Raw genomic sequence first — 26,167 nt, forward strand, 5'->3', positions numbered from 1 at the left:
AGATTAACGCCGTTCCGGGAGGGTGTTTTAGAAAAAAATCTGCTCGGGTCTTTTGTTCATTTTTTTTAGTTAATCCGGGGGGGGGGGGGGGGGGGTTTTTGATAAAAAATAAATATATATCTGTACACTAAGTATCATGCAAGAGCCGGGGCGGAGGCGGCCGACGCCGCCGTTTCTACCCGGCCGTCGCGGCGGATCGTCGTCCTGGAAGAAACTTTGCAACAGATTCGGCTGGATCGAGGAGTTGCTGCTGCTCGCCGCCGTACATGTGTAGGACGGGGAGGGTGAGAGTGAACAGGTAAATCCGACCCTTTCTGTGTTTGTTTGTCTATGTACGTGCGTGTGCGAGAGAAAACATAGAAGGGAGAGGAGCTGTGAAAGTGGCTCAGCCACTCTGCGGCAAACTATTTTTTGGTGGTGGCGTGGGGTGGAGGGAGGGAGATGAGGTTAAAACAACTGCAAAAAGTAGTTATACTGCTGAAAAGTCTTGGATTTGCACTTTGGAGAAAAAAAATGGGACTTGCACTTTACCGGGGAGAACATTTTGGCACGTACTTTGGGGATAGCATTTTGAGACGTACACTTTGATGAGCAGATCATTTTGAGACTTGCACTTTGTTGGGTAGAAAAATCTGGGACTTGCAACTTTCTTGATCGGTTTACATAGATCTGGTTTGAAATGCACTTTTTTTTTCCTGACGAGCAATCTTGCGCCATATGCCAGATCTTTCTACTTTATAGCAACAAAAGAGGAAAGCTGCAGTTCTTCCATAAAGGAAATATTAGGGTTTTTGGAAGGCGAACGGCAAATAATCCAGTTATTTAATGGCTGGAAACTTTGCCCAACTTCACAGTTGTTGGTCCAAATAGTAGTGACATCTGTTTGCGTTCCTGAGCTGAATTAGCTGTTACATTGCATACAAAAACATTAGCTGAACACAAAAGTGGTGCTTCAGCGTTTGTTCATTGGTGTTAACGTTACTCTTCGTTGACAACTAAACATAAAACCATTGACCTGTATATATTTAGCTTTTCAACGGCAGTTTTGGCAGGTGCTCTCCGTTTTTTTTTTTTTTTTTTTTGCACTGATCAGTCTGCATATTGCCTACATTTTAGCTTCCTCATCAAAATGTTTTAATTACAATTTAGTATGTATTCAAAACATTGGCTTTCCTTCTCTCAAACCCTCCCCTCCACCCGACGTCTGTTTGGACCATTTTCGGGGCGGTGGGGGGAGAGGGGAGCTTAACAATTTTTTAAGGAAAATAGATTGCTAAAGATATTTCATTTGTAATCAAGTAGTTCAATACAATTATTTCACTGACAGTACTGGAAGTGTTAAGAATTGAACCTGTTGCGAACAAGGTGTAGTTACGATTTGATTTTTTGGCGTGGTTTAAGCATTAATAGGACATTTGACCTTGGCTGACCTTTGAACTTCGAATATAAACTACTCCTTTGCCTAACAAGTCGATCCAGAAATCATTATAGCCCCATGAACATAGACACATTAAAATGAGGGATCTCGAGTTCTTAATTCAATTGTTATTAAAAAATATATATACAGAGGATGAAGTGGACAAGTTTAGGGTATGAAAATCAAATATCTGGAACATTTTGCCTTTAAGTAAGGTTTTTATACAGAACGCATTAATGCCCACGCTAGAAGGGGTAACTTGAATCTCGTGTAAATATGTAAGGTCTCTATAACGGGTTAAATTAAATATTGTATGTGCTCACCCATATTGTAATTAATTCTGAAGATGGATACTTTATGTTTGGATGGTACTAATTGGTTCAAAGTACTGATTGTTTAAAGGATAATAAGTACCAATGTGTGTAAAAATGCTCCAGTGACATGAACGATAAAACTTCTGAGGACTGCTGATGGTATTTTGAGATAACTGCAATTTTTATTTGATAGTTAAGAGATTTTAACATGTTCACTATTTCGAATCAGATATAATTACACACGTAGACCTTTTAAGTTGTTTTGCATTCCGGGATTTGACTTTCTTACAGACTCTGCTGAATGCCTTGCACCCTTAATCATTGTATTTTGGTATACTAACATGAAAATCTCAAATCCAATGCAGTTCGGATGTTGCAATTTTGGTAAATAAATATTGTTACTTCCCCTAGAGTGAGTTGGTGTAAGCCCCAATTTATACATTGTAGCATTTGGCATGGCGATGGAAAATTATTTGTATCTACCAATGATCCATACCTGTTTTCTTTGGGAATATAAATGTTTTGTGTTTTAACCCTGTCTAGTATTTAAATCATTTTTTTGTGCAAATTGGTTTGATTGCGAGAATGACATTGTGTGGAATACAAAGGCATTCTGCTAAAGGTGATTGACATTCACGGGAGCATTGAGACTTTGCTTTGTTCTAAATACATATCACGATCAACAGAAAAAGTTGAATTTATAATCTTTAGATTTTTTTGCCGGGTACAATTAGTGGATTAGGCCAAAGGATTTCGGTATGTACGATGTACGTATCTGGATGTTTGGTGAACTCCATGCAGTATCTGTACTAAGGCAGGGGGCGCTCTCTGGACCGTCTTAGAGGGGGCCAGGGAATGTGTATGTCTCCTGAGTGTGCGAGAGATTGAAAATAACAAAGAAAGTGTTTAAATATTTTCTTGTTGTTATTAATATTTGGGCGTTTGGACTTTAAAGATCCCCGATGCACACGTCAGCTGAGCACAGATTTTTAAAGGTAGGACGCGAAGCCAGGAGCGTGTTTAATTGCAGTGTGAGGTCGCTGTGCCTGAAAATGTGCAAAGGGTGAGTTGAATCGTACTTGGATTTTATGCCAATCATTTCTAGATCAAGTTTAGATGAGATTTGTTTCTAGCGAGATCTTCGTAGATTGGTTAACGCTGTGATATTCGATATTGGAAAGTCGTACAACATGTAGTGTGTTTAAAACGGGGAGCTTGGACCGTTTCTATTAGAAAAAAACAAGAACAAGTAGCTTAAAGGGGTCTCGTTTGCACTTTCCCATCCCCCCACGTTGTTCGAGAGGCCAAGAAATGAATGTGATGCGGGCTGCAGATGCATCAGTCAGATTGAGAGGACTTGTGCAGAAACATCTCGCAAGTGCAAGGTATAGCGATTCTGTTCCAGCCTGATCTGCAATCGCTGCAACTAGCACATTTAGATATATCTATTTAACTATAGTTTGAAGGTGGACGAATAAAGATTTGCCCTTCAGGAAAGGATTCAGTAGTAAAAGTATCTAAGGAATAATAGCTTAAACATTGCAGCAGATTAAACAGCGATTGTAGGTGGTTTCAAAACATCAAACGGGGAGGCTGCTTTTAAATGAAGGTCGATGCCTGCGAGGAAAGAGTATCGTTTGATTATTTTTATATTCGGTATATGCCAGTGGAATCGGGTTTTTTTTGGCTATTTTAATGGCTCTTTAATTTTAAATATTGCCTAAATATATCTGGATTTTTTTCGAGCCGTGATGGGTGTTTAATTTTTTTCATGGTTTCATTCTGCAACACAAAATATGTTTTCAAGCAGGATTTAAAAAACAGAAAATGAATATATTTATCAGCAGTTGGTTCCCCCATGGAGTGCATCATTGAAAAGTAGGCCACTCTAAGATCTAATGTAGATTGTTTTTTTTTAATCCTGATATTCAGGTCTTCCCAATTAGCACAATGCAACATCTTTAATCAGATAAATTAATTCTGCAGAAATGCACCAAATTTGAATTGTATTTTGTTGGAGATTTGCACTAATTCAAGTCTGTGCCCACAGTTTAATTTGAGATTAATGGGATTGACACCTTTGCAAAAAGTATTGTGTTATGTCATCACAATTGCAAAGTTTACTTTAGATTATCAAACTGATTGTGAGGTGCCTGGGGTGGGATTTCCCAGCAAAATGTGGGGCTTTCATCTGAGATGCACCTCCACACTTGAGGGAGGCAGATTGTTACAGCCGCTCATTATACTTGCGATTCTCTCATTTTCATTTAATGTCTTTTGCTTCCCTAAAGAGATCCCGTTATGTATTGTAAGGTGTTCATTAATGTTGTACATTTATGTTGGTTAATGTTCAATTTAGTCTTTGATTAAGGGACTGAAGTTTAGGGGTAACATGAGGGGGAACTTCTTTACTCGGAGAGTGGTAGCTGTGTGGAATGAGCTTCCAGTGAAGGTGGTGGAGGCAGGTTCGTTTTTATCATTTAAAAATAAATTGGATAGTTATATGGAAGGGAATGGAGGGTTATGGTCTGAGCGCAGGTATATGGGACTAGGGGAGATTATGTGTTCGGCACGGACTAGAAGGGTCGAGATGGCCTGTTTCCATGCTGTAATTGTTATATGGTTATTCCATTATACATTAAACACTGGTTTAGTTTGAGTTGACAGCCAGCTTTTAGGAAATTTTGATTTGCAATTCTGTCATCTTGGAGACAATTTCAGTCTTAAAAGAGCTCTCCGTTGGGGTTTATTTGGTACCTTTCACAATTTTGTGATAAAGGAATTGCAGTAGTCATTTTGCACGTGGCAAGTTCTTGCAATCAGCAAAGCAAATGTATACAGAAATAGCAGGAGAAATAATCATGTTGCATCTAATGTTGAGAGTTGATGTATGGTTCTGAGTACAGGGAAGTGTAAACAATGTTTAGAGTTTGAACAGAATGGGTATCGCTTTAGCAAGTAGCAAATCTGCGGGGGGGGGGGGGGGGGGGGGGATGTCATTTATGAGTAAATGGGACAGTTTGACTGACAGTTTGGATTTCTATTTCTGTGGATGTTATGCAGCAACCACTGATTTATACTGTTGAAAATCTTTTTTTAATGGATGATGGAGCCGAGAAGTATTCTAGTCACCCTGAGAAATTTAACAAATAATCATTGATAGGTTTACATTTTCATCAAAGGTAGGATTTTTCATTATGCTGAATTTATAGTTATGTATAATGTCTTAATGTTATTGGGTGTGAAGACCATGAAATTAAAATTAAATTAGTTCAGTTCATCTATAGGTGAAAATTGTGATAGAAGGTATCAAGATACAAAGGATAGAAGCAATCGTTTAAAAAAAAAAACATATTTGTCATTTGGATTATTGTGCATTGAAAATTTGAGGTAATTTAAAATACTGACAGACCATAGCTTGAAAAAAATTGCAAGCAATATCTTCCATTGGAGAAAAATGCTTAAAGAAAATTTGATCAATAAGCCCACACCTCATGTAATATCATATCTCAATGTACTTTGGGCCAAATCATTTTTCAGGTGTAGTCATAATTGTAATGTGAGTAATTAAGCTGCAATTTGCATATAATCTAGAGGCAAACATTTTGTTATCATATGCTCTGCAACAGAACAATGAAATTATTACTTGGAGTAGCAGCCCACAGATTTGTAAACATAGTATTCAATAGATAATATAATAATCAGAAAAACAACTTCAATAAATTTAAAGAAATCAAATGTAGTACAAAGCAAAGCCTGAACACTCTAGGATCTAATGTAGATTGTTTTTTTTGTTTTTTAAATCCTGATGTTCAGGTCTTCCCAATTAGCACAATGCAAGATCTTTAATCAGATAAATTAATTCTGCTGAAATGCACACCCATGCAACCCAGGCAATTCATAGCTCAGTTTAGTTGGAGTTCCTAGTATTTAATAGGCTGATGGTTGCTGGGCTGCTCCTGAACCTGGACGTTACTGTTTTCAGGCTCCTATATGACCGTCTTGAGAGCTTGACCAAAGTGGTGTGTGTCTTTAATGATATTGGTTGCTTTTTGAAACGTCGCTCTTCTAGATCCCTTCGGTGGAGAGGCCAGTACCTGTGATGGATTGAGCAGTGTTCATTGTTTTTTGTAACCTTCGTTCCTGGCATTCAAGTTATATATAGTTAGAATGGAGGAACTGCAGTGAAACAGATCTGTGCAGCATGGAAACCAGCCCCTCAACGCAACTTATCCATGCCAACCAAGTTTGCATTCTGGGCCAGATGCATTTGCCAACATTTGACCAACATCTCTCTGAACCCTTCCTATCCACATATCGGTCCAAAATCTTTTCAAAGTTGTTATAGTATCTGCTTCTGTAGCCTCCTCTGGCTCAAGTGAATTGTGTGATACGTTTTGTTTTACTGACCGTAGAACAGTTAATGTTGCTAGAGTCGAGGAGAATATCACCCCTCTAGATTTTTTAATATGCACCTGATAAATCGGGGTTTAATGGCATTTTTGAAATTTTACACCTTGGTCTTCTGAAACAGTTTGTGTCCACTATTTTATAATGTGAAGCAAAGCACATTGGATTGATTTTGTTTTACTTTTACTAAATTGTAAACACCAATCTTTGTTCATTGATAAATTAAGTTTCTGCCAACGTCTGAAGAAGGGTCTGGACCAAAAATGACTCCCATCTCTTCTCTCCAGAGATGCTGCCTGGCCCGCTGAGTTACTGTAGCATTTTGTGTCTACCTTTGATTTAAACCTGCATCTGTAGTTCTTTCCTACACTTTCTGCCAGAAATATCTGACTTAAATATTGCTGCAGTTTCTCAAACTATGTCGCAACCAAAAGAACTGACACTTAATAGTACCTCCCTAGACTAAGGGTTGGATCAGTTGTATATATGTGGTCTGACTCTCCTGGGACAATATAATTTAACATTGCTATTTTACAATTCATTAGCTGTTCTTTGTACCTTTTATAGTATTTCAATGCAAAATTAGAAAATATCTTGCTTTAACATTGATAATTTGTGCTATTCCTTTTTAGGGAAAATTGGTAATGTTAAGTGTAAGCTTTATCGAATTATCAGAAGTTTCATCTTTCAGAGTGCAAAGTATTTTTCAATTGAAGTAATGTTTGCTTGTAATTCAATAATAGGATATGAATTTTAAAGAAAGGGGTGAGGTGATGTTTATATAGTAGGTGATGACATAGTAGGTGATGGACCCTCATCCATTGTTTTCATTTGCTCATTTTGTTATGGAGGATAGGGGATCAGAAAATAATATTTTAGCCTAATGCTGTGATTTATAGCTTAAGTAATTTCCTCCTGATCTACAATAGCTTTGAATTAAAGCACATTATATTTGCTTTTTTTAAATTGCAGAATTTAACTTTTTGTCTTTGATTACAGGAAGAATACAATACTACCGATAATTGTTTTCTGCTTGAATATTTGACCTTGCGAAGAATTGTGATTGCACTGGATTTGGTGCTGTGTATGTGGTTGCTACAAAAATGAGTGCAAGAGGAAAGGCATATTTGGCAGACCTAGGGGGAAGCTTCACAGAAGATGCACCAAGGCCACCTGTCCCAGGTGAAGAGGGCGAACTGGCATCCACAGACAGTAGGCAATTAAACCACTGTTTCTACCCCATAAAAAATGATGGGCTTAAAAGTGAGGCTTCCACAGCAACCCCACGGAGACCAGATTTGGATTTGGGTTATGAACCAGAGGGGAGTGCTTCGCCAACACCCCCATACCTGAAATGGGCTGAGTCGTTACACTCTTTGCTGGATGATCAGGATGGAATAAATTTATTCAGGACTTTCTTAAAACAAGAAGAATGTGTGGACCTGCTGGATTTTTGGTTCGCATGCAGTGGATTCAGGAAACTGGAACCTAATGATTCTAATGAAGAAAAGAGGCTTAAATTGGCAAAAGCCATATACAAGAAATACATTTTGGACAACAATGGTATTGTGTCTAGGCAGATCAAGCCAGCCACAAAATGTTTCATAAAGGATTGTGTTATGAAGCAACAGATAGACCCTGCTATGTTTGACCAGGCACAAACTGAAATTCAGACAATGATGGAGGAGAACACCTACCCTGTATTCCTGAAGTCTGATATTTATTTGGAATATACAAGGACAGGTGGCGAAAGTCCAAAGTTATATAGCGATCAGAGCTCGGGATCTGGGACAGGAAAAGCATTATTAGGATATTTACCTACTTTGAATGAGGACGAGGAATGGAAATGTGACCAAGACACAGATGAACAAAAAGGGAGAGATTTGGCTACTGTAAATAGGCTTACACAGAAATTGCTCATGGAAACAGCACCACAACGTGCTGGTCCAACCAGACGATTCGATGAGGCTCGGGAATACAGGTAAATGATGTAGTATTAAATCAAGTGTGAAATATTGAATGAAGCAAAATTCACTATTGTCGGTGTAATTTGTGATAATGCAACATTGAGCAGAAGTAGGCCTTTAATGTTTTTAAGCATTCTGTTATTCAGTAAGATCTTAATTATAATTTGTTATTGTTTCAGTGGAAGTTTTCATCTTTTTGTCTCTTTAAAACTTTAGCTATATTTTACTTGCTGAAATGCTCCTTTATGAACTTTGTTTCCTCCATTACAGCAATGATAATAGTTGTTTTCTTGTTTACTCATCATTTAACTTACTGGACTTGAAATTAATGTATACTTTGCTGTTGAAAAATGTGTTAATCAATCAGATATTTGGTGTATAAAATCAGTTTGTGGTGACTCGTATGCAGTCACAGTATGGGATTAAATTCATCAATTTAAGTTATCGAGTTTAGATTTAACATCTCCAAACCATTGGTGTAATTAAACTATTGTTTTGCATTTTGTTCTTGCAACTCAATGAAAACTTTGCTCAGTCTAGTCTGTTTATAATAATGTAATATGGACAGGAAAATAGTATTTCTCTGAATTTGGTTAGATTGGTTGCAGTCCAGAGCAGCCTTGCAGCTTTAACAATTTTGGAATTATTAGCCTTGCTAGCAATAATCACCAGAAAAGATAGCATGGATTACAAAATAATACATTTGAACTAGTTTATCAGATTTTATATGTTCCTTTTTATTGAGAGATATGTTACTGAATTAACTATCTACTCAATAAGGTAAGCATCTTTTTTATTTTTATGATCGTAGTGTTGGAGAAAAGGGGGGAATTACGGGGGGGGGGGGGGGGGGGGGGGAGGGTGAGAGGAGGTTTGTTAAACTGTCTTTGGAGAGAGGAGGAGAATTTCTTCAAAGTAGGCATACCTTGAGGAGATTTCGCAGTGGAGTAGACAAAATGTTTAAGAAGGAACTGCAGATGTTGGAAAATCAAAGGTAGACAGAAATGCTGGAGAAACTCAGCGGGTGAGGCAGCATCTATGGAGCGAAGGAAATAGGCACAATTACTTGTAAATTCTAAGACCTTGAGCCAATTTTATGTTTGTGGTATGTAATTGCAGATGTGCATTTCAAATAGAATGTGCTTTTTTTTTTAAGTTGGAAATTTTGGTTTTAAGATTTATTCTATTTTTTAAGAATTATCCTGTCTTCACAATATCATATTTGTTACTAAGGATTAATTGGAAGCAAACTGTGTGAAAGTTCACTGTGGATTTTTCAAGAAGTTATCCTGTCATTGAAGACAGAAGGTGTTGGGGAGACTCTTGAGGTCATGGGTTGACATACACCTGGCTTTCTGCTGGATGTGAAATTGATTGAATAAATGGACAAAATCTGCATTCTCTTGCATCACGCAAACGTTTTGATAGGAAGCCAATCTGAATAAAAGGAAATGCAAAAGTATAAATATTTCAGGAAACTGCTGAAAGTACCAAGTTTGCATTGGTCAATGCATTGGTTCATAGTTGGCAGATTAATGAGGGCAATACTGAAACAAACAAAATTGTTGACTTTAATATTGAGTCCCAAAGGCTTCCCCTCTGACTGAATGAAAGTGCTTTACGCAACTAGGTGTGGTTTGCCAATGTGAAGGAGATTTTTTTTAATTAATCTCTAATTTCCATCATTAATCAATCAAACTGATGGCTTTGTAATCAACATATTGCCCTGGCCTTGCTGCATCGTAGCAATTCTCTTTCCATTGTCACTTCTGCAATTGGAAACTTTAATTTGGAAAACAAGACAGTCATGATATTTTTGTTTTTTTTTCTTCTGGTGAGTCTGTGACCAGAATAATTATTACTTTCCACACATTCTGGTTGATCACTTTCATTTTGTTTCAAATTTATTTTTACATGTAAAGTAATTTGAGTTGGATCATTTACTCAACATTTCCCAACACTAATATAAATGTGTACACCATCCTTGCTGTCAAGGGGGGGGGGCGGAAGATTGCAACCTTCACCTGTTTCGACGAATGCAATCAACCTGGCGTGCACAATCAAATAGAACAAGTTGTCCTACAACTTTAGGCTGTGCACGCCATACACAAGAAGCTGTCAAAGGGAACAGGTTCAAAAGTCAATACTCTTTTGTCTTGATTCCTGCTGCCAGTTAGGTGCCTGTATAACATTTTATCTTTTCCTAGTCATGAGCAATTGGCAAAATGGGCAAAATAAAGAACTTTGTGCACAATATGTGTGAACATATTATTTTGAGGAATATGTTAGAGGTGTTCCAACTGTTGAAACTTTAATTGTTTTGAGACTATTGGATTAAATAATTCATTCAGATTAACCCTATTTTACTAAAGGGCTGAAGTGATTGTGTGTTGACACAAGCCAATTAACTTCAAGAACATGGTTCAAATAAAGCAAAGAAAAATCGGATTTAATTCATTAGTTGTATTCATATTTTCGACCAACAAGCACAGTTCATGTGGCGGTAACGTTATGCAACCACATGCTCCTTAAATGCCTTTTCAAAACAAGCCATTAAATCAAGCAAAAAATAATTTGAGAATAGGCTCAATGCGCATTTTGTTTAAGCCATTGAGTATATGCCATAAACCGAGCTAATGTAGCATTGGCCTAGCAGTAGGCAATGGACTGCCTGTGACAAACTACCCAGCTGGGGCAGTAAACGACACCAATCCTCACAAATGTATATTGCCTGGTGTATTTTTATTTTAAAATTGTCAATTTAATTTTTTTTGCAAATGGTGTCTAGATAGATCGTTGTTAGTTCCCAACTGGTACTTGTGGTTTGAATGATGGAAGCATTTATTTATGAACTCCTTTCATCAAATAAGAACTTGACGGAGAAGGTCCATATCAATTGTATACCTTAGGACAAAGTGCAGTTTAAAAAAAAAAAAAAACGCAACAAAACATGCATGAAGAAAATTGTTTTTTTTGTAATAGTTGAGATTATTTGCTCATGCAATGTTTTCAAAAAGAATGATTTGGTTCCTCAAGCCTGCATTTATAGTATACAAGCAACCTCTGTGTTGCAGTATTTTGGTGATGGCAATTCACCCTTGCAAAATTCTCAAATCATTGTAACTGTGGTACACAATAAAAATTGCTCTGTAAGCAGACTTGAAGTTACTGCAGGCTTGAAGTTAATGTGGAAAAAGGTGAATACAATTTACTTCAACTCATTTCCTGATGTACACACAGATGTCATGACTTTGAGCGGCAGAAAATCACAATACGGACCGTTTTCTGGGAATGTCATCTGCCCATAGGTCTCTGTAAAGATTAGGCGCAAGCTTAATTACGAAACAATCTCACATGTTATGAACACGCTTTTCATATCCGTGTGATATTCCACAATGTATCAAAGTTGAAAAAAAAGACACTCCATTGATATTTGAACAGGGCCCACCCTATTCAGTAATGCAAATTGATCTAGTGGCTGGGGAACACCAGCCATGAGTGCTTCACTAGCTGAAACTCACTGTCATTTCACAGAAGTAGTTATACAATGTAATGAAAAAGATTAGATACGAATGTATGTCTATTAAAGTTGCAGGACAGATTTTAGACCGTTGGTGGCAGAAGAGAAACGTGCATGTGCACAACATTTTTATTTTAAATGCCTGTGATTAGTGGAACCTGTTTTTGAATTGGTGGCATAGAATTTAGTCTGGGGGATGGAATTGACCTAAATTAGATTCTGTTCATTTTCAGCAGTTGTATACAAATGTTCATTGTGTCTTGCATCTTGTATCTTCCATTTGTGTTTCTATATTTTGTCCTTTGTCCAATTTTCACCAATTACATTGGTGGATTGGATTATAGTGGAAGACTGTTTTGCTACATTGTGGAGCTTTTAGTAGAAATAGAACTTTATCATGTAGGTCAAAATAAGTTCAGGAAAATTCTACACTCTAGAAATTAGGAAGATACACTAGACAACATGTTAGACTTTTGTTTCATAAAGATTAGAATCAGATTATATTGTGTTAAAGGATTTTACAGATGTTTGCAGCAAGCAACTGATAAATCTGGAAGGTTTTGAAATGGATTAATTTAATTGGATAGTTTCATGATCTGTAATGTATCTAAAATAACTGCACTGGGCTCAATTCCTAATTTTTGGCTTGAGCAACTGACTATCAGTTGAACAAAATATTGTTATTTATTAAATATATAGAATGTTAAAACTATATGTAAAGCTGTAGAATATGTAGTCGGTGGCCAGACTACAGTGGTCACTTTTGAGCTCTGCACATTTGTTTTGCATTTTTCTTTATAACTACAAGTTAGAATTATAATACACTAGACAACCCGTTGGGACCCCGTTGTGATGTCAGAGATCCTTGAGATGTTCAGTTATTTTAAATTCCGTCAACTGCGTATGCGCAGATACTGGGCCCGGCAACCCTCCCCCAACTGTGCAGGCTTGGCTGACGGGCCCGGCAAGTGGGAGCGCACTGCATCTTGTTTGTCTGCATGCATGCATGTGAGTGAGTGAGCTCAAGGAACTACACCAAAACAGTACTCAATAGCGTGAAAAAATTTGCTCCGCCTTACTCACCTTTGTCCCGTGGTCATTTGTATAGTTACGTGCAGATTGATATATTTCACGTTATTGACATTTAAATGTTTAAAAAAGCCCCACTTTGAGAAGAATAACTGACTGGGCTGTGAGAATTTTCTGGTAGTTGCAGCTATGATGTCACAATGCCATCTCACAGTAGTCCAATCACAATGGGATCTCATTTACATACACTGCCCTGAATATTCCGCCACCCGACAATGACATCGCACTGGGATCTCAGCTGCCACCCACCTTGCTCATCTTTGTACCTAGTGAGTGGTATTAGAGAACAGCATTATATTCATTCCAACTCCAGCCCGTCAGTGTGGGTGTGGGCTCGTGCGGGCAGGCGTGAACTCGTGAGGGCACGCGCAGGCTAGTGTGCGTGGGATAGTGTGTGTGTGTGAGGGCATGAGCGTTGTTTAGTGTGGGTGTGGGCATGGGCCAGTGTGGGTGCGGGCGTGGGCCAGTGTGTGCGCGTGGGGTGGTAGGGGCTAGTGTGCTTCGGGGAGGTGTTTTTATCACGATTTTCATTGGGGGGTGGGATACGGGAGCTTTTATTAAAAATAGTCGCAAATTTCATTGTGGGGGGTGTAAGTTGGGCGGTGGTGAGGAGTGGGGGAGCAGGGGGATAGAGGGAGAGGAGGGTGGTAAGGAAGGGAAAGTTTTGGGGGAGGAGGAGGGCGGTGGGGAGGTCAGGAGGGAGAGTGGCGGGGTGGGATAGGGAGCAGGGAGATAGAGGGAGAGGAGCTGGGTTATGGAGGAAGGTAGTGACTGAGCGTCTGGAAGGGAGTGGGGAGGAGAGGACGAGAGCGCAATGAAGATGAGGGGGTGGGAGTGTTGGGGGATGAGGGAGAATAGAGGAGGATAGGGGTGATAGGAAGAGGGATGGCAAGGCGCAGTTGGGGGAGGGTTGCCCTGACTCGCATCGCAACTGGGATCTCTGGCATCACAGCGGGAACCCGTCAGCTGTGCCTGAGCAGTTGGGGGCTATGGGTGAGTGGTGGAATATTGCGTTGATCTGGTATAATTACTAAAACTCTCATCTTGTATATACCTACATACATACCTATATTTGTGTATATACCTATATTTGTTTCTGAAACTGCGCAAAAACGGTACACGATAGTGCGGCAATTTTATGCCCACCTTGCTCGTCATTGTCCTCGGATGTGCAGTAGCAATTTTCGTTCAGATTGATGTTATATTCTATAAGTTATTGACGTTTAAAACGTAAAAAATTAAAACAGCGCCTCCATTTGCCGCCTTTACTTGACTGGCGTAACAAAGGGTACCCAACGGGTCCTCAGTTGCACCTGCACAGTTGGGGCCTTTTCCCATTTTCAGATTGCCATCTTTTTCCTTCATGTTTACCAGCCTGGCCTCACAATGGGGATCCAACGGCTACAAGGGTAAGTTTCCTTTTATTTTACAAACGCCTTCATGGGTCCTTTCAAATTGGACAAACCTTGGGCTTTTCAAACGGGAATAGTGGTGTTGGTGAAGGAAATTCTTGTACAAGTATAATAAAATAGGAGCTGGGCTAGGTCACTTTGGTTTATAATGCTGCACTGTACTTTGCGATGATTATGACTGATCAACCTCTGACCTCCTTTGCTGTTCCAGTTTCCTATAGTCCTCAGTAGTGATGTACACAAGGTAATAGAGATGGTAAATCGATGGTACTTCAAATTCAGTTGTCAGATGCATGCCGCAGTTAAGGTTCATACAAAAGATACAATCTTTCCATGTGAAGATTCATAATACACCTAAGTTGGCTATGTCTACCAGCTGGATTAAAGGAAATTGAATATATAGATTGCAAGAAGGGACATTTAGAGTCTTCCTGAACATTTCACACCATTACAATATACTTTATTAATTCTATTTGTTCCTCAAACACAGAAACAGGCCAGTAGCGTAGAGCTGCTGCCTCAGTGCTGGAAACCTGGGTTGGATCCTGACCTCGGATATTGTCTGTGCGGGGTTTTCACATTCTCCCTGTGACCCCATGAGTTTTCTGACTGTTACGGATTCCTCCCACGCCCTAAAGGCGTGCATGTTTGTAGGTTAATTAGCTACATTGGGTTACCATTTGCTCTTACTGTGCATGGAATGGATGAGAAAGTGGGATAACATAGAACTACTGTGATCGGTGGTCTGCGTAGACAATAGGCTGAAGAGCCTGTTTACATGCTGGATACCTAAAATAGAAAACCTGATCACCTTCACTTTGTGGGGGCTTGCTGCATGGTAATAAGCTAGAATGAGTACAGCAGGATAATCAGTGGCAAGACCAGTGCATTAGCATCCACAAGTATTTGAGAGATTTCAGCAGGTCCTCATCTTGAACCTGTGGGAAGATTCTGGTCCAGAATATGCAACGAGAATTGGTTTTGTATTTTAACTCAATGTTCTTTGACTATCAGGTTTTATCTCTAGCAGGGTCTCGACCCGAAACGTCACCCTTCTCTCCAGAGATGCTGCCTGTCCTGCTGAGTAACTCCAGCTTTTTGTGTCTATCTTAGGTTTAAACCAGCATCTGCAGTTCCTTCCTACACATTTATCTCTAGTTCTGATAGAAGGACATCAATCTGAAATATTAACTGGAGGCTGCCTGACTGAGTGCTGGCATTTTCTAACTTTTCATATTTCCAGTTTCCAGTTACTTGGTTTTGACATAAAGACTAAAGTGCGTGTAGAATGTCCAAGAGGTGTAAATGGTACCAAGTATATTCTCCACGTGTGAACTTGTACGGGAGTGAATTTTGGAATTATTAGCTTGCAAGCAATTATCACCAGAAAAGATAGTCTGGATTACAAATAATACATTTGAACTAGTTTATTTATCAGATTTTATATGTTCCTTTTTATTGAGAAATATGTTACTGAATGAACTATCTAATCAATAAGGTAAGCATTATTTTTATGGTCGTAGAGTTGGAGGGAAGGGTCAATTACAGAGGGGGGGGGGGGGGGGGTGCAGTGAGAGGAGGTTGTTAAACTGTCTTTGGAGAGAGGAGGAGAACTTCTTCAAAGTAGGCAGACCTTGAAGAGATTTCGCAGTGGAGTAGACAAAATGTTTAAGAAGGGACTGCAGATGCTGGTAAATCGAAGGTAGATAAAAATGCTAGAGAAACTCAGTGGGTGAGGCAGTATCTATGGAACGAAAGAAATAGGCGACGTTTCGGGCCGAAACCCTTCTTCAGACTGATGGGGGCTGGGGGGGAGAAGGAAGGAAAAAGGGAGGAGGAGGAGGAGCCCGAGGGCGGGGGGATGGGAGGAGACAGCTCGAGGGTTAAGGAAAAGGAGGAGACAGCAAGGGCTAGCAAAACTGGGAGAATTTAACGTTCATGCCATCCGGATGCAAGCAACCCAGGTGGAATATGAGGGGCTGTTCCTCCAATTTCCGGTGTTGCTCACTCTGGCAATGGAGGAGACCCAGAACAGAGAGGTCGGATTGGGAATGGGAGGGGGCGTTGAAGTGTTGAGCCACCGGGAGTTCAGGTAGGTTATTGCGGACTGAGCGGAGGTGTTCGGCGAAACGATCGCCCAACCTCCGCTTAGTCTCCCCGATGTAAATCAGCTGACATCTAGAGCAGCGGATGCAGTAGATGAGGTTGGAGGAGATACAGGTGAACCTTTGTCGCACCTGGAACGACTGCTTGGGTCCTTTAATGGAGTCGAGGGGGGAGGTAAAGGGACAGGTGTTGCATTTCTTGCGGTTGCAACGGAAAGTGCCCGGGGAGCGGGTGTACGGGAGGAAAGGGAAGAATTGACAAGGGAGTTGCGGAGGGAGCGGTCTTTGCGGAAGGCAGACATGGGGGCAGATGGGAAGATGTGGCGAGTGGTGGGGTCACGTTGGAGGTGGCGGAAATGGCGGAGGATTATTTGTTGTATTTGCCGGCTGGTGGGGTGAAAGGTGAGGACTAGGGGGAACTCTGCCCTTGTTGCGAGTGCGGGGATGGGGAGAGAGCAGTGTTGCGGGGTATGGATGAGACCCTGGTGCGAGCCTCATCTATGGTGGCGGAGGGGAATCCCCGTTCCATGAAGAACGAGGACATTTCCGATGCCCTGGTGTGGAACGTCTTATCCTGGGAGTAGATGCGTCGTAGGCGGAGGAATTGGAAGTAGGGGATGGAGTCTTTACAGGGGGCAGGGTGGGAAGACGTGTAGTCCAGATAGCCATGTGAGTCAGTTGGTTTGTAGTGTATGTCGGTCAGAAGTCTGTCCCCTGCGATGGAGATGGTGAGGTCAAGGAATGGTAGGGAAGTGTCGGAAATGGTCCAGGTGTATTGGAGTGCCGGATGGAAGTTGGTGGTGAAGTGGATGAAGTCAGTCAATATTAATCTGGTTGAGGTGATGGTGCTCTGACTTCACGACTGAAGTAAACTAGTGGAACCCAGTTCCTAGTGTGAGCATGCAATTTGGTCTATTGGGTAATATATTTAACCATTTTTTTCCCTGCCCGGTTTAATGTTTTTGGAGAATCAACTCTTGTAGGAATTTCTCTTTGTCCAGGGTGACATTTATCCCATGTGCCTTTGGGGCATACTCTACTGTTTATCTACATTACATCCAAAAGTAACTAGTAACATGTGAAGCACTATAAAAGCAGAAGACTCGTCTTCTAAGCCCTTTTGTCCCGATTGCTTTTCAGGCAATAAAAAACTTTTGAGATCTAATTTGGGGGATGTTTCAAGGAATGTGCCATGGTATTATTTCCAAATACCTTTCAATTTCCTAGTCTGTGTTCGTAGTATTAAGGGAATCTAAAAATGGTGTGATCAATTCACTTAAACTGTGGATGACACACGTCGTCTTCAAGGTTGTTTTATGTGAAACAATAGCGCCTATTTTAAAGTCCATTGATGAGTTCTTGTGCAATGTTCAATACCAGTACTTTACATCCACTCTTTCTTTGACCCTGGTTTCTAATATCTGAAAGAGTTCAAATAAGTTCTAAAGATTACTGAATTCTATCGGTTCAATTATTTCAAAGTTTTTAAGCACCTAGTCCCAGATATGTGATACCCTGGTCCAGAACGTTCGATTATTTGGATGGCGTAGTTAATTTATGCTCAGTAAGCATCAGTACAATATTTTTGACCATCTTTTAGAAATGTCTGCTTAGAATTATATTGGATAATAGACTGCATCTTTTATTTTCTACAATCTTTTTCATCATTGTAATTTCTTAATACTTTTCTAACATTTTGGTTTTGTTATTAATTCCAAACTATTTCATTCATTCCTGCTAAATGGTATAAGAACCCGGAGGAAACCCGCAAGGTCAACCTGGATCTCTGGCACTATAAGGCAGCAGCTCTACCAAGTACCTCTGCCAATTACATACATACTGACTGTGGGAGATTTGCAAGATTAATTTTCTGGCTGCTGCAGGGCAGCAACCATCTTCTGCCTTGTTTGAACTCTGGTTACAGCCACATTTCTGACTGGCAGGCTATTTGGGTTGCAGACCATTCTTGGGAATGGAATCCTGCTGAGAAGCGGGGATGACCTGTAAACTTGTCTATGGTATGTAGAAATTACTAGATGCCAGTCTTCATTACATATTTAATAGAAACATAGAAATTAGGTGCAGGAGTAGGCCATTCGGCCCTTTGAGCCTGCATCGCCATTCAATATGATCATGGCTGATCATCCAACTCAGTATCCCGTACCTGCCTTCTCTCCATACCCTCTGATCCCCTTAGCCACAAGGGCCACATCTAACTCCCTCTTAAATATAGCCAATGAACTGGCCTCGACTACCCTCTGTGGCAGAGAGTTCCAGAGATTCACCACTTTCTGTGTGAAAAAAAGTTCTTCTCATCTCGGTTTTAAAGGATTTCCCCCTTATCCTTAAGCTGTGACCCCTTGTCCTGGACTTCCCCAACATCGGGAGCAATCTTCCTGTATCTAGCCTGTCCAACCCCTTAAGAATTTTGTAAGTTTCTATAAGATCACCTCTCAATCTCCTAAATTCTAGAGAGTATAAACCAAGTCTATCCAGTCTTTCTTCATAAGACAGTCCTGACATCCCAGGAATCAGTCTGGTGAACCTTCTCTGCACTCCCTCTATGGCAATAATGTCCTTCCTCAGATTTGGAGACCAAAACTGTACGCAATACTCCAGGTGTGGTCTCACCAAGACCCTGTACAACTGCAGTGGAACCTCCCTGCTCCTATACTCAAATCCTTTTGCTATGAAAGCTAACATACCATTCGCTTTCTGCACTGCCTGCTGCACCTGCATGCCTACTTTCAATGACTGGTGTACCATGGCACCCAGGTCTCGCTGCATCTCCCCTTTTCTTAGTCGGCCACCATTTAGATAATAGTCTGCTTTCCTGTTTTTGCCACCAAAATGGATAACCTCACATTTATCCACATTATACTGCATCTGCCAAACATTTGCCCACTCACCCAGCCTATCCAAGTCACCTTGCAGTCTCCTAGCATCCTCCTCACAGCTAACACTGTCTTTTTTTTAAATCTTATTTCCCTCGTAGATGACATTTCCAATTCAAGTACATCTATTGCATTTGTATTATGTCACTTTACCTCTCCTAAATCTCATTGCATCTTTGTCATGGATTAGTTTTCAACCAAACCTTTATGTCAAGAAACTTGTATAGATTATGAACGGTCCCGGGATCCTTTATCTGAATGATTTAACATGGACTGTAAATTATGAGGTCCGAATACATATTTGTGTAGTGTCGTGAGTTAACTAATGGTTAATCCTTTCTAATGTAATGCCTGCAATTCAATGAGTTCTAACTTGATGTAGGGGTCCACAAGAATCTATTGTGTATATCACAATTAAATCTTGTTTGCCCTATATCTACTTTGCTAGGTAAAAACTCCATCAAACTTTTTTCTTAGATCTTTGGCTCTGCTTAATGTTTGAGTGCTCTAATACTGTCCTGAATAATCAGTAGCGATTGCTGCTGGTGCTGTCAGGCTAATTGCTTATTTGCTCACTCCTAGAACAGCGGGCATATGTTTACATCTTTCATTGTGAAGTCTATTCTAAAATCATACTTAACCCAGCCTTGGGTTTTCATTTGGGTAACAAGGCTAATTGTTTTGGTATATGATAACTAATTGTATATTGATCTTGTGGACCATTTGATTTTTCGAGCAATTTTAAGTATGGCTTCAGGAATCATTTGTATATTTAGATTTGTGGTTTACTGATTCACTCATCTATGGACCTACAGGCAATCTTGAAGATTTCAGTTACCCTGGCCTTGACATTCAGATAATCTATCAGTTTATTGCAAATAAATCCAATTGTAGCTTTATTGGTGTGTATCGTAAAATTGTTAATGATTAAACTGTTTCCCCACAAAGCCAATTCTAAGCATGGAATAGAAAGGTAGAACATTTAGTATTTCTAGATTTCTTTAATGTACGTTTAAAATATACAGCCTGGTTTAATGTAACATTTCTCCATTCTAACCGTAAATTGAAATATTTTCTGAATGAGTTTGCTGAAGAATGAGCTGTACAAATATGGTATCTGCACATCTAGGATCTAAGGAAGATATTGTCAATCATACATTGAAAAATGGCTAAATTAACAGCATAGGGCTAGATTGAAGTGTAAAACTCTGGTGAATTTCATGTAAAAAAACCTGGGTCAATAGGAATTGGACAGAGCAAAAATAAATAGTTGGGATGGAACATGGTTTAAAAATAAAAAAACAAGACACAATCTGCTGGAGTAACTGGTCAGGTAGCATCTCTGGAGAACGTGGATAGGTGACGTATTGGGCTGGGACCTTTCAGATTGTGGTGATGGGGGAAGAAAGCTAGAAGACAGGAGGGGCACGACAAAGCCTGACGGGTAATAGATTGATGCAGGTGAAGGAGGGGCTGGGGGGTTGGTAGGCAGATGGTTGAACAAAGGCTGCGGACGGACGAAAATAGGAGGTGTAAAAGTAAACAATCCCAGATCACTCCAACAGTTAAAATGAGAAGAATGAGTATTAGTGGCAAATTGACGAGTCGATACAGTGCCCTCCATAATGTTTGGGACAAAGACACATTTATTTATTAGCTTCTGTACTCCAGAATTTGAGATTTGTAATAGAAAAAATCACGTGGTTAAAATGCACATTGCCAGATTTTATTGAAGGTGTTATTATACATTTTGGTTTCATCCTGTTGAAATTACAGCAGTGTTTATACATAGTCCCCCCATTTCAGGGCATCCTTAATGATTGGGACACGTGGCTTCACAGGTGTTTGTAATTGCTCAGGTGTGTTTAAAATTCTCCTTAATGCAGGTATAAGAGAGCTCTCAGCACCTAGTCTTTCCTCCAGTCTTTCCATTGGAAACTTTTATTGCTGTTTATCAACATGAGGACCAAAGTTGTGCCAAAGAAAGTCAAAGAAGCCATTATGAGACTGAGAAACAAGAGTAAAACTGTTAGAGACATCAGCCAAACCTTAGGCTTACCAAAATGAACTGTTTTGAACATCATTAAAAAGAAAGAGCACTGGTGAGCTTACTAATCACAAAGGGACTGGCAGGCCAAGGAAGATCTCGACAGCTGATGACAGAATAATTCTCTCTCTTTCATAAAGAAAAATCCCCAAACACCTATCCGACAGATCAGAAACACACTTCATGAGTCGGGTATGTATCCGCAGAATACTTCATGAACATAAATACAGAGGCTACACTGCAAGATGCAAACCACTGGTTAGTCACAAAACTAGGATGGCAAGGTTACAGTTTGCCTCGAAGTACTTAAAAGAGCAACCACAGTTCTGGGAAAGGTCTTGTGGACAGATGAGATGAAGATTAACTTGTATTAGAGTGATGGCAAGTGCAAAGTATGGAGGAGAGAAGGAACTGCCCAAAATCCAAAGCATATTACCTCCAGTGAAACACGGTGGTGGGGGTGTTATGGCCTGGGCATGTGTGGCTGCTGAAGGTACAGGCTCACTTATTGTTATTGATGATGCAACTGCTGATGTAGTAGCATAATGAATTGTGAAGTATAGACACATCCTATCTGCTAGAGTTCAAACAAATGCCTCAAAACTCATTGGCCAGCGGTTCATTCTACAGCAAGACAATGATCCCAAACGTACTGTTAAAGCAACAAAGGAGTTAATCAAAGCCAAAAAATGTTAAATTCTTGAGTCGCCAAGCCAATCACCCGATCTGAACTCAATTGAGCATACCTTTTATATGCTGAAGAGAAAACTGAAGGGGACTAGCCCCCAAAACAAGCATAAGCTAAAGATAGCTGCAAAACAGGCCTGGCAGAGCATCACCAAAGAAGGTGCTGTCCTCACCAGAGAAGGTGCTGTCCATGAATCGCAGACTCAAGCAGTCATTGCATGCATGCCCGGGACCGTTGGAGCGAGTGGAGGAGGGTCAGGGCGGTGAGTATATAAATCGGGCACAGGGCTTGCTTTTACAGAGGCCCGGGACCGTTGGAGAGAGTGGAGGAGGGTCAGGGCTTACCGAAATCTGTAACGTTCCACACTCCATAGGGAGGGTTCTGGTGGAAGCCGCTGATTGGCGGAAGCAGACTAGAGGAAGCAGCTGATTGGGTGCAACCTCGGGTTAGCATTTCTGTTTTCTGGTTAAAGGTACAGTGCTTTAGTAAAGGTACAGTGAGCTAAGGGTACAGTGGGCTAAAGGTACAGTGCTTTTGTTTATATAATAAAGGTGCAGTTTAAAGGGCAAGAGGCAGCAGCTGTTTGTGAGCCAGATACCTGCTGATTTCTCCCAGCAGTTTCTATTCTATTATACTGGTATCGGATCCAGGGTAAGGCGAGAGAATGACAGTCAGAGCAGTGTACTGTTCTGGATGTCAGATGTGGGAGGTCATGGTGTCGGATGGCCCTCTAGACGTCCACATCTGCACCAGGTGCAGAGAGATGGGGCTCCTAAGAGACCGTATTAGGATCCTGGAGCATCAGCTCGATGACCTCTGTCTGATCAGGGAGAGTGAGGAGGTCATAGAGGGGAGTTATAGGGAGGTGGTCACTACAAAACCACGGGAGAGAGACATGTGGGTCACGCTAAGAAAGGGCAAGGGGCAGAGGCAGGAACGAGTGAGTACTCCAATGTCGGTACACCTTGCAAATAAGTACGCCTGTTTGAGTACGAATGGGGGTGACAGCCTACCCGGGGGTAGCGACAGCGGACGGGCCGCCAGCACAGAGACCGGCCCTGATGCTCCGAAAGGTATGGAAAAAAAGAAGAGGGCAATAGTAATTGGGGACTCTATTGTTAGGGGGTCGGATAGGCGTTTCTGTGGGCGCAGTCGGGAGACCAGGATGGTAGTCTGCCTCCCTGGTGCCAAGGTCTCGGACGTGTCTCAACGCATCCAAGATATCCTGAAATCAGAGGGAGAGGAGCCTGAGGTCGTGGTACATATTAGGTACAAATGACATGGGTAAAAAAAGCGAAGAGGTCCTGAAGGGAGGATTTAGGGAGTTGGGAGGAGAGTTAAGGAAAAGGACCAAAAAGGTAACAATCTCAGGATTACTGACTGTACCACGCGACAGTGAGAGTAGGAATGGAGCGAGGTGGAGGATAAATGCGTGGCTGAAAGACTGGTGCAGAGGGCAGGGATTCCAGTTTCTGGATCATTGGGACTTCTTTTGGGGAAAGTGGGACCTGTACAGAAAGGATGGGTTGCACTTGAACCCGAGGGGGACCAATATCCTGGCGGGGAAATTTGCAAAGGCCACTGGGGAGACTTTAAACTAGAATGGTTGGGGCGAGGGACTCAAATAGAGAAAGCTAGTAGACAGAATGGGAGGCAGGAAGCAGAAAAGGGAAGCACTCGGACACAAGAGGAGAAAGAACAAAAAGGAAATAAACAGAGAAGAAGAGACGGGGGGTTTATTAAATGTGCATATTTGAATGCTAGGAGCATTGTAAGAAAGGTGGATGAGCTTAGAGTCTGGATAGACACCTGGAAGTATGATGTTGTGGCGATCAGTGAAACATGGTTGCAGGAGGGCTGTGATTGGAAACTAAATATTCCAGGATTCCGTTGCTTCAGGTGTGATAGAATTGGAGGGGCAAGAGGTGGAGGTGTTGCATTGCTAGTCAGGGAAGATATTACAGCAGTGCTTTGGCAGGATAGATTGGGGGGCTCGTCTATGGAGGCTATTTGGGTGGAACTGAGAAGTGGGAAAGGTGTAGCAACACTTATAGGGGTGTATTATAGACCGCCAAATGGGGAACGAGAATTGGAAGAGCAAATATGTAAGGAGATAGCAGATATTAGTAGTAAGCACAAGATAGTGATTGTGGGAGATTTCATCTTTCCACACATAGACTGGGAAACACATTCTGTAAATGGGCTGGATGGTTTGGAGTTTGTAAAATGTGTGCAGGATAGTTTTTTGCAGCAATACATAGAGGTACCTACTAGAGGAGGGGCAGTGCTGGACCTCCTGTTAGGAAATGAGACGGAACAGGTGGCGGAGGTATGCGTTGGGGAGCAATTCAGTCCAGTGATCACAATACCATTAGCTTCAATATAATTATGGAGAAGGTCAGAACTGGACCTAGCGTTGAGATTTGTGATTGGAGAAAGGCTAACTTTGATGAGATGCGAGATGATTTAAAAGGAGTGAACTGGGATATTTTGTTTTATTGGAAAGATGTAGAAGAGAAATGGAGGACATTTAAAGGGGAAATTTTAAGAGTACAGAATCTTTATGTTCCTGTTCGGTTGAAAGGAAACAGTAAAAATTGGAAAGAGCCCCGGTTTTCAAGGGAAATTGGACCTTGTTCGGAAAAAGAGGGAGATCTACAATAATTATAGGCAGCATGTAAATGAGGTGCTTGTGGAGTATAAGGAATGTAAAAAGAATCTTAAAGAAATTAGAAAAGCTAAAAAAAGATATGAGGTTGCTTTGGCAAGTAAAGTGAAAGTAAATCCTAAGAGTTTCTACAGCTATATTAATAGCAAAAGGATAATGAGGGATAAAATTGGTCCATTGGAGAGACAGAGTGGGAAGCTATCTGCAGAGCCAAAAGAGATGGGGAGATATTGAACAACTTCTTTTCTTCGGTATTCACCAAGGAGAAGGATATTGAATTATGTGAGGTAAGGGAAACGAGTAGAGTAGCTATGGATACTATGAGTTTCAAAGTAAAAGAAGTACTGACACTTTTGAAAAATATAAAAGTGGATAAGTCTCCAGGTCCTGACAGGATATTCCCTAGGACATTGAGGGAAGTTAGTGTAGAAATAGCCGGGGCTATGACAGAAATATTTCAAATGTCATTAGAAACGGGAATAGTCCCCGAGGATTGGCGTACTGCGCATGTTGTTCCATTGTTTAAAAAGGGTTCTAAGAGTAAACCTAGCAATTATAGACTTGTTAGTTTGACTTCAGTGGTGGGCAAATTAATGGAAAAGATACTTAGAGATAATATATGTAAGCATCTGGATAAACAGGGTCTGATTAGGAACAGTCAACATGGATTTGTGCCTGGAAGGTCATGTTTGACTAATCTTCTTGAATTTCGTGAAGAGGTTACTAGGGAAATTGACGAGGGTAAAGCAGTAGATGTTTTCTATATGGACTTTAGTAAGGCCTTTGACAAGGTTCCTCATGGTAGGTTGGTTAAGAAGGTTAAACTGTTGGGTATAAATGCAGGAATAGCAAGATAGATTCAACAGTGGCTGAATGGGAGAAGCCAGAGGGTAATGGTGGATGGCTGTATGTCAGGTTGGAGGCAGGTGACTAGTGGGGTGCCTCAGGGATCTGTGTTGGGTCCTTTGTTGTTTGTCATGTACATCAATGATCTGGATGAAGGGGTGGTAAATTGGATTAGTAAGTATGCAGATAATACCAAGATAGGGGGTGTTGTGGATAATGAAAAGGATTTCCAAAGTCTACAGAGTGATTTAGGCCATTTGGGAAAAATGGGCTGAAAGATGGCAGATGGAGTTTAATGCTGATAAATGTGAGGTGCTACACCTTGGCAGGACAAATCAAAATAGGACGTACATGGTAAATGGTAGGGAATTGAAGAATACAGTTGAACAGGGGGTCTGGGAATAACCGTGCATAGTTCCTTGAAGGTGGAATCTCATATAGATAGGGTGGTAAAGAAAGCTTTTGGTATGCTAGCCTTTATAAATCAGAGCATTGAGTATAGACGCTGGGATGTAATGTTAAAATTGTACAAGAAACCAAATCTGGAGTATGGTGTACAATTTTGGTCGCCCAATTATAGGAAGGATGTCAACAAAATAGAGAGAGTACAGAGGAGATTTACTAGAATGTTGCTTGGGTTTCAACAACTAAGTTACAGAGATAGGTTGAATAAGTTAGGTCTTTATTCTCTGGAGCGCAGAAGGTTAAGGGGGGACTTGATATAGGTCTTTAAAATGATGTGAGGGATAGACAGAGTTGATGTGGACAAACTTTTCCCTTTGCGAATAGG

At 40.7% G+C, this 26,167-nt stretch overlaps 1 protein-coding gene across 2 annotated transcripts in view; it reads left to right on the forward strand.

Moving 5' to 3' along the window:
* The first annotated feature begins 82 nt into the window (after positions 1 to 82).
* axin1 (axin 1) overlaps positions 83 to 26,167 on the forward strand; it is a 126,311-nt gene continuing 100,226 nt past the window's right edge. For both annotated transcript variants that reach the window (XM_055651703.1, XM_055651704.1), the window contains exons 1-2: positions 83 to 298; positions 7,141 to 8,122. In XM_055651703.1, the coding sequence (XP_055507678.1) occupies positions 7,245 to 8,122 (878 nt within the window). In that variant the 5' untranslated portion in view covers positions 83 to 298; positions 7,141 to 7,244. The remainder of the gene's footprint in view (positions 299 to 7,140; positions 8,123 to 26,167) is intronic.

The sequence above is a fragment of the Leucoraja erinacea genome, chromosome 20 (genome assembly GCF_028641065.1).
Source record: "Leucoraja erinacea ecotype New England chromosome 20, Leri_hhj_1, whole genome shotgun sequence".
Lineage (NCBI taxonomy): Eukaryota > Metazoa > Chordata > Chondrichthyes > Rajiformes > Rajidae > Leucoraja > Leucoraja erinaceus.